At 41.8% G+C, this 9,177-nt stretch overlaps 1 protein-coding gene across 1 annotated transcript in view; it reads right to left on the bottom strand.

The window, feature by feature from the left end:
- Window positions 1–2,968: 2,968 nt before the first annotated feature.
- The window catches only part of LOC140236979 (uncharacterized), a 28,665-nt gene continuing 22,456 nt past the window's right edge, over window positions 2,969–9,177 (bottom strand). The window contains exons 24-31 of the mRNA XM_072316927.1: window positions 8,626–8,861; window positions 8,021–8,478; window positions 7,342–7,733; window positions 6,162–6,999; window positions 5,139–5,885; window positions 4,438–4,853; window positions 3,849–4,113; window positions 2,969–3,199 (exon numbers count right to left, since the gene is read on the bottom strand). Coding sequence (XP_072173028.1) covers window positions 3,006–3,199; window positions 3,849–4,113; window positions 4,438–4,853; window positions 5,139–5,885; window positions 6,162–6,999; window positions 7,342–7,733; window positions 8,021–8,478; window positions 8,626–8,861 — 3,546 coding nt within the window. The 3' untranslated portion in view covers window positions 2,969–3,005. The remainder of the gene's footprint in view (window positions 3,200–3,848; window positions 4,114–4,437; window positions 4,854–5,138; window positions 5,886–6,161; window positions 7,000–7,341; window positions 7,734–8,020; window positions 8,479–8,625; window positions 8,862–9,177) is intronic.

Here is a 9,177-nt window from a genome sequence, read left to right as displayed (position 1 = left end):
ACAGTTATTTACGAATGTACAGTAGTCTTGATTTTTGTATGTAAGTCGTTTGTATGCAGTTGTCAAAACAAACGGGAGCTTTAGATTTTCGCGACGGGGACGTTCAGAGGAAAAAAAAAAAATGTTCTGAGCATGCGCAAAAACGCACGTCAAGTCGATCTATTTATAGTGTGCGTCGCCAGAGTTTTTCATTACGCGTTCTGGGCTATTTTTACGTCCGCTCAATTTACGACGTAGAGAGCTACTTCCTGCAACCATGACATGGGGGCGTCATTTTATTTTCTATAGGTTGCGTCTCCGCGTAATCTAAAGCGACTTTTCAACCCGACGCAGGGAGAGAGGAGAACGGCCAACGCAATCGTCTCAAACGTCCGCGCGTCAAAATCTAAAGCTCCCTATGGACTTTGCGTAGTACCTAGTTACCTTAGTAACTAAAGCTCCCTTCTTTCACTTTTGCAACAACACCATTATCGCAATTCTTAGCACGAAGAAAAATCCGTAAAGTTAAAAATAAACCTAGAGAGGAAGGGAGAGGGAGAAGGAGAGGGAAAGGGAGAGGAAGAGACGAGAGGGCGGGTGAGATTCGTGGTCTTCAAAAAAAAAGTTTCGTAGAGGGCGGTTCTCTTTGCTGCCCCACTTGGTAATTTCCTCAAACTCTTGATAAATTACCTCGTCTTCGATGTGTGAGCTATACTTTCACTCCGTTTACTTTGAAAAAGTGTGAAACGTTCCAGGAAAAAACAAAGATTCAGAAGTGATATAAAATAATGCAATGTAAACTTCGTCAGAAATTACTGAATGCCTGTGTGCTCAAATTTTTAATAATAGAGTAGCACATCTCCGATTCAATAGAGGAGCTATATCGGGTGGGGAGGATGTTCCAACCGGCATTGAAAAGAAGTCATAAATTGCTTCTTAGCTTTCCATGCTCTCTCCCTCTCTCTCCCTCTCTCTCCCTCTCTCTCTCTCTCTCTCTCTCTCTCCCTGACACAGGCAAAAGCAGCAGCAGCAATAACAACAGAATAACACACATCATCAAAGACAAATGTACCATCAACGCGTGCGCTCAAGCAACCACACACACACACACACACACACATCGGCACATAACTCAGACTAATACAGACAAGCACACACATACTATGCACAGTGTACAAGCAGACCTTGCTAGAGATAGCTATAACTTAGATGTGGATATCATAATTTTCTCTTTTATGTCCCCAGCAATTGACACTTGCCATAGCTCATACTCGTAAGGAATTAACGCGTGAAGCTGTTGTGTCGAACTAATTTCTGTGATGTTTATATGTCTGTGAGTGATCATATTCTTCGCAGATGTTGAATGCGTGCATTTTACCGAAATTAATTTCATTTTAATTCATTTCATTTCGTTATGCTTGAGAACGCTGAAGTGTTGCGTTCAAAGCTCTGTTCAGCTAGATTATTGCATTTGTTCGTAACCGCAGCACGCAGTATATGTAGGCCTATTTGAAGAGCAATTTAACGAAATGACTCTACGATATGAATATTACACCATACCTGCCCTATTTTCTCTCTCCCATATAGTTCACTTTCCTTTTCTATTTGGTCTTCTGCTTCTCTCATTTCTCCATTTTTTAGTTTCAGCAATTTGTCTCCGTACCCTTCACTAGGACATCTCTGCACATCTTACACTTCCTGCAATTTGCTGCCTTTTATCTTTCTTTCTCACTTGAATGCATTTGATATCATTAATACCAGAAACCAGTATTACCAGTTCTACTCGAAATATATGGCTTATGGGATGATCGATTGAAAAACAGGTGAATACACGTATATGTAGTCTGTGATTTTGTGTGTGATCTCTCGATTGAGTCGTGATGATTAACGTGTTCTGTTCCTTGTTTGAAATTCTCGCTTTTTTTTTTTTTTGAATGCCAGGGTGGTGCTTCATAAAATTGTTCTTAAAGTTACGAACGACTTAAGAATGACTGGTATTCAGTTCTTGTGCTGAATTATTGAAATTTTGATAAGTATAGCACATCAGAACTGATCACCAGTTGTTCTGTAAAAGTCGTTCTTTATTTTAAGAACAGCTTTATGAAACCCTATCCATGTACAATTTCGTAGTGTGGCAATTTCGATTTTCTTACTTTCAAGTCTTTCGCGCGGATTGCATCACTCTCGTAGCTCTACACTGTCACTAGACACACACACACACACACGCACACACACACATACACGCACACGCATGCCCGCACACACACACAACACACACAAGCTCACAAACACATGAAAGGACGCGTGAGAACCAATGTCTTTGTTTCATGCAGGTATCATTATTAAATTGACATTTGCAATGATTCACTGTTGATACATAGATACAAATATTGCCGATAAAATGAGAAAAATAAAATAAAGATAGTATCACGAAACTCTACTCTGGCTCTTGGAGATACCTCATCATCTGGTTTTGGAATGTTGAGAGTATAAATTTTTGCACCACCAGGAACATGATGCATGGTAACTTAACATTCGTCCCATTAACATGCTTCAGTCATTTTTTTTTTCTTGTAGGACCAAATTGTTACTTCAATGAAAATTAGGTTAAAAGTAATACCCGACTTATTTCATAATGCCTGGGGTCATGGATGACGAGAGTCCAGTTGATGCTCTCATAAATTGAATACAAAAATTGACATAAATTTATCCTTCTTATAACAAAATATTTGTCCGTACAAGTAATACAGAATCGTCGTCGAGGAACAAATCCAGTAAGTAAAAAAAGATACCTTTTTCAAAGGTTGACTACTTCGTAGCCACTGAAAACATTGTATTCATACTTGAAAAGTTAAAAGGAAGTTCGTACCCTGTTTAATGACAGATAAGATGGGAAATATTGACTATTTCCAATGGATGTAGAATTATGACAAGAGGACATAACGTAAATTTAACAACATTATTGTAATTTTGAGAACATGTTATTTTTTCTTCCTTTAATATACTGTATGCATTGGGAAACGTGTTTAGAACACTCCGTCAACGAAGCGGGTAATGCGACACTCCTCACGAGCCTCTCCGTAGACTCCAAGGGTGCAGCTACAGCTGTAGTCCACCTCACCGTTGAACTGGGGCTGCACCTGCTTCCAGATGAGCCTGGGGAACATGTAGGTCAGGTCACGGTGGCCGCTCTGGAGCCAGTAGACGCCCATGATAGAGCCTGAAGGAAGACAAAAATCAGCGGACATGTAGTAATCAAATTTTCAATAATCACACAAAAATGAATCAGCGCACGTAATCAATCAATGATTTTTTGTTTTTTTGTTTTGTTTTTTTTGCTATTGCTCAAAAGACAGAGGGATATTTGGTAATTGGTGCTACATAGATTCACTTGAAACTATACATACCTCATGTATAAGTAGCATTTTTCTTATATTACTGACGGCTCTTTGTGAAAAGAAACCACTTTGTTAACCTGCAAAACAGTATTATAATACATTGTAATAATAAGGTCTTATTTATCCATGGTAGCCTCTTCAGTTTTGCCACTGCTCTACCAGAGGGCCCTGCCATTATTATTACCCCAGCGTTGCCAGATACCCATTTATACACATGGGTCGAGAGGGACATGGTGGGTAAAAAAAAATCATGCCCAAGGACGTAAAGCACTAAGCGGGAATCAAACTCGGGTCCTCCGATTGGGAGTCGGAAGTCTTATCCAGTATGTCACAGCCCGGATAGGTACGAAAGAGAGCACATTTTCCCTTTTGCATGATGATGTTATTCCCTGTCATCAGCAAATCACCAGAGAGGGAGGTCACTTTCAACTGTTGGAATATTCATGGAAAGAAATGACCAACGATGCTTACCGCGAGTAGCAGTTGCGAGTTTGGCGTATTGTCCCTTGGGAATGGCAAGTCGGTCGATGCCTTCTTCGCCGCTGCTCTTCTTTCTGATCACCTGCTTCCCAAGGTAGTTAACACCAAGGATTGGCGACTCGGTGGTCTTCTTGTTCAGGGTTGGGTAGGATGAGAAGACGTTGAAAGTGATGCCCTGGCGGTCAAGGAGTTGCTGGATTGCTGGCAGAGATGTGTTGATGTTGAAGAGGAAGTCCCATGGCTTGCCACTCTCCTCCTACATGAGAAAAGTGAGAAAGAAGACATATGGCATCAGCATGGCAATGTAGCATTCTGGTCGGTTTTTCTAACGCACATGAACTACGAACAGTTGGCATTTCTTTTTCCTTTGTGTACGAGAAAATGCAATTCACAGAAATTTACCCAATGATTCAAACTATTTATATTCGTCGGTAAATGACTTTGGATCGGTCAGGTTTATATTAAACCAGAACAAAACTGTCTTCCTTTGGACATAAACAACGGGTCTGAAAAGTTCTATTGTCTTTCAGTATAGAACAGCCCGACATTTTCAGTATTAGGAGCATTCATAACAGCGTACCATCAGCTCCTCGTCCGTGATGAGGATGAGGATCTTAGCAGCGTCCTTGCGGAATGGATAGTGAGCCGCGTATTCGACAGCCTGCATGGCATCGATCGGCCCAGCACCTTGGAAGACGAGGCTGTCGATTCCGCTGTTGAGGCATTCAACGCTGCTGTCCATCAGATGTCCACAGGCAGTATGGGTGTGGGACTTGCCGTGGATGTCGGCTCCACCGAAAGCTGTGACACCGAATTTCACGTTGGTGACGTTGAACGCGCCAAGTTTGCTGCTGATACGATTGACAATGGTCCTCAGGGTACTTTGAATGGAGTTGTCCTCAGCCATAGCAAAAGTCTCGGAGATGACGAAGATGATATCTGCAGAGGTCACAGGTCTGCCATTCTCCTGAGTAACATCCCCGATGTTGCAACTCACTGTGTAGAAATAAACGAGGAGAGTTATAGATCACTTTATTTCAGAGAGAGCAGGAATGCAGGTTGCAATACAGGTAATAAATCCTCAAGAGTGAAGATAATTCTCTGTTGCTTATTTAAACATTGTTTCAGTTCAAGTAGTTAAAAGAAAACTTTTGCTGTGATTTCATAAAGAAAGATGATTTGATCACTCAGGAAAGATTTAGTGATGTATTCAAAAGTCTTTTGATTTTGTTAAATTTCCGTTTATAAAGAAATAAGGCAATCTGAGCCAAGGGTACTCACAGCATTCTGGTACGTAGCTGACGTTCATGCCTAACTCCTTGCCAAGAGTGACCACTGCGTTGGAGATCTGACAAGTCTGCAGGCATTGTTTGGTATCTTCGATGCAAAAGTTGTAGACCTCGGTTCTATTTATGACGCTGAATGTCTCCTTCAAGACGGAATTGTCGTCAAGGAAGAGGGCTCTGCACATCTCATAGTCAGCCGCGCATGACCCAAAGCGGGACGGGACAACATTTCTGGGGTTAGAGACCGGTGAGACGTCGTATGAACGTACAAATTCAAGCAGGTCAGTCGTGAGCTCACCCGTAGGAAGTACAAACTCGTTGTGGTATTCAGTGTCAACGTTGCCGAGAAGTCCTCGAGACTTGCCGTGGTACCAGCCGCTCAGATGGAAGATACACAGGAAGTGATCACTGTGGCACAGAAGAGCCATACCAGATGATGTGGTAACGTTGACCCATGGACCCTTGCGCATGATTGTCAGCTCTTTGCTGACTGGTGTCTGGTAGGGAAGCTCCTTGAATGTTGGCTCTCCATCGATGTATACTACCATTTGGTCGTCCACGGCAACGCTCATGTTGCGTACCAAAAGAGTGATGCGACTCTTCTGGACGAGCAGAGAGAAGTTGCGATCGACGAAGTCGTGAGCGAGGATGTAAGTCTGCTGTTCATCGTAGTATGGTGGCACGCTGTAAACCTTTCCATCGAAGGTCATCATGTGGGTGTCCCCGAAGATCATTGCAGTGTCTGCCGAAATATAATTGTTTAGCATATTGCAATATTATTGAAACCAAAATTGAAGGAGCTATGGTCGGAAATATGATTTTTTAGCATATTATAATATTATTATCAAAACCAAAATTTAAGAAGCTATGATTACATGTATTTTGGAGTGTCATTTTCCACTGCGCTGACAAAGCAATCCGTATCGACTATTGCAAGAATATGGCAATTGAAATTATTGGCGATACGCAAGACATTCATATGATTTGCAACCACGCATCACTTCTACACTATACTCACATTTCCATGGGTTGTACAGAGTGATGCGCTCGAGAGGAAGGATTTCAACAGGGATGCGAAGTTCTTTGAGGATGGAGAGAATCTTGTTGACCAGTTTGGTGAACTTAGCCATCAGTTGAATCTTGACGTCCTCGAGGTCTGCCTTAAGCTTTTTGTATGTCGCTGGCCAATTTTCCCTCAAGCTTAGAATCCTGTCCTTGAGCTCGTTCCACATCTCGTCTCCCTTCACCCTCAGCTTCTCGAGTTGGAGCTGCGTGTCTTCAAGGAACAATGTGACGTTGTCTTTGAACTCTTCAAACATCTCTTTCGCAAGTTCATATCTGAAAATCAGCTCCTCCTTTATTTCAGGATATTTCTCGTCAACAATGTAACTCTTCATCTCTGGGTATTTCTCTTCCACGATATACCTTCTCAGTTCGGGCAGATACTCATCCTTGAAGTAGGTAACATTCTTCATCAGGTTGCTGAGAAGCTTGGGGTCTCTGACAATACTGGTAACGTTGGCTAGCAATGCGTCGAATGTAGGTTTGATCTCATCTTCCCATTTGCTGATTATCTCCTCCTTCTTCTCAAGAAGAGTAGGCTTCCATTCATTCTCCCATTTCTCCTCAAGCAGCCTCTTGTACTCTTTGAGAATATTCTTGTACTCCCTAATCTTTTCCTGGATCTGTACACTGTATTCCCTGATCTTCTCGTCGATGATGGGCTTCTGTAACTTATAGAATTCCTTGACCATTGCTGATATTTTGAAGTATTGATCCGTCAAGTTTTGACGAAGATCAGCGATCCTAATCATGACAGGAACAACAACTGTCTGGTTCAGCTGGCTCATTTTGTCCTGTGAGGGAAAAGACAGTGAAAGTTTATGTTAAATAAACCATCGTTCATAACAATGAATTGAAAATGTTCGTAGCTAGAAAAGGAATAAAATACTAGATAACTATGGTGGTTTCACAACAAGCACAGTATTTATGAAGAATTCTCTTTGAAAGATATAAGGTATATGTAAAAATGCGATATAAAACTTCTATCTCCCATCTCGAGAAGCTTTTAAAAGATCCAGTCGTTCTTTGAAAGACAAGAAAACCAATTCAAATTGTAGCATTTCTGCACACACACACACACACACAAAGTGATTTAATTTTCAAGTCAAACACTTTCACAAACACAAAAAAATTACCTTCATATACTGGATTTGACTCTTGCTCAGCTTAGGGACGGTTCTGAAGCTTGTCCAGTTAAATGGATGAGAGATATTCATGGCAAAGCTGTGACCATCAAGACGACCGATGGTATTCAGAGTGTCCCTGATGAGAGTGCGGGTGCGATTGATGGCTTTTTTGGTGAGATCACGGGTCCTTTCAAGAGCAAACTGTGTAACCACGCGAGTCTTGTTGACGGCGTACCTTGTGAGCGCTTCACTGCGGTTCAGAGCCACTTCGGTCATGAAGAGGGTGCGGTTGATGGCAAATGCGGTCAAATTTTTGGCTATCTTGACTGGTTCAAGGGCGGCAAGGTTCACACGGACCTTGGCTGGGATTTGGTCGATCTCGTAGTAGCGGATCATCCAGCCTGTAGCATTGACAAAAATAAAATAAATGTGCATAATGTGTCCTACTTAAACATTAGCACATACATAGGAAAGCGAGGTACATTCTTTCCTCGATTTTAACGCGTTAAACTTGTTTTGTTTCAGAAAATACGTGCTCCTGACATAGAGAACGCACTTTGTAGGCATTTTAACAAAACCAGAAATCATACCTTGAAGAAGAATGTCATGATTTTGGCTAAACATCAAAATGTGCTTTGACATTGCTATAAATTCCAGCACAGTTTAGATATACTGCTATACTTCTTACCAGGCATGGTATTATTGATGTAAGTCACATATTCCATGGTGAGGTTTCTTGCAGTACCATTGACGAATGTCACCATGTACGTCGTCATGTTGCGAGCATAATCCATCGATAGCTTTGAGAAGTTCCTTGCTCTGAAGATAGAATCCTTGGTGATGTTCTTTGCAAGAAGGGCATACTCCTTCGTCAGATTTAGCAGAGGAGTCTCATCCCTGATGTACATGACGAGATTGACACTCTTGTTTCGCAGAATGAAGATCGTCTCGTTGGCAACGCGAGCGTAGGTGACTATGAGGTCCTTGGTCGTGTTAAGGTACATCTTCATCATATTGATGCTCTCCACGGAAGTGATATTCTTCCACGTATCAATAAGTCTGGTTTGGACCATGATGTAGGTTTCGTTTGCCTTGCCCATCAGGATGACGGAAGTTTCATTCAAGAAGCTGAGAGTTTCATTCAGGAAGCCGAGAGTTTCATTAAGAGTGACATTCCAAGGCTGGAAGCGAGTGCGGTTCAGGAAGAAAACCAGATCACGTGTGGTTCGGATGACGGAAGTCTCATTCAAGAAGCTGAGAGTTTCATTCAGGAAGCCGAGAGTTTCATTAAGAGTGACATTCCAAGGCTGGAAGCGAGTGCGGTTCAGGAAGACAACCAGATCACGTGTGGTTCGGTTGACGTAAGGGATGATGACTTCTCTCACGGTCTTGTTGGTAAGGATGAGGACGTCAAAGACTGTCTTGTTGGCAGCAACCAGGGTGTTGTTGGCCCAGACAAGAGTCTTGTTGGCATAGAATTTCGTGAAGTTAGTGGCCACCAACATTTTGCCGTAGGTGAAGTTTCCAGCCTAGTACATTGATAACAAAATAAACAAACTTAGTTCGTTTTCAGATCACCCCCTGTACTGATTAGGCAGAAACAACAGTTTCTCTTTGAGTGTACAAGAGCGACAACAAAAGAAATAGATTGATGCATCAATGCTGTTCTATCTATGAGTCCCATCACAACGTCACATTTTGGCGGGATTTTGACTTTGACTTTATCTCGCAGAATGCAATACCAGCATTGATGTCGCAGTATCATTATCGAGCAACAATATGATTAGAAGACTGTAAATTAGTTAATGAATTTAATTACTCATAACCAATTTTAGTGGCGTGCAT

This window comes from Diadema setosum, chromosome 13 (genome assembly GCF_964275005.1).
Source record: "Diadema setosum chromosome 13, eeDiaSeto1, whole genome shotgun sequence".
NCBI classification, from domain to species: Eukaryota; Metazoa; Echinodermata; class Echinoidea; order Diadematoida; family Diadematidae; genus Diadema; species Diadema setosum.
This window is presented reverse-complemented; position numbering and strand designations above follow the sequence as displayed.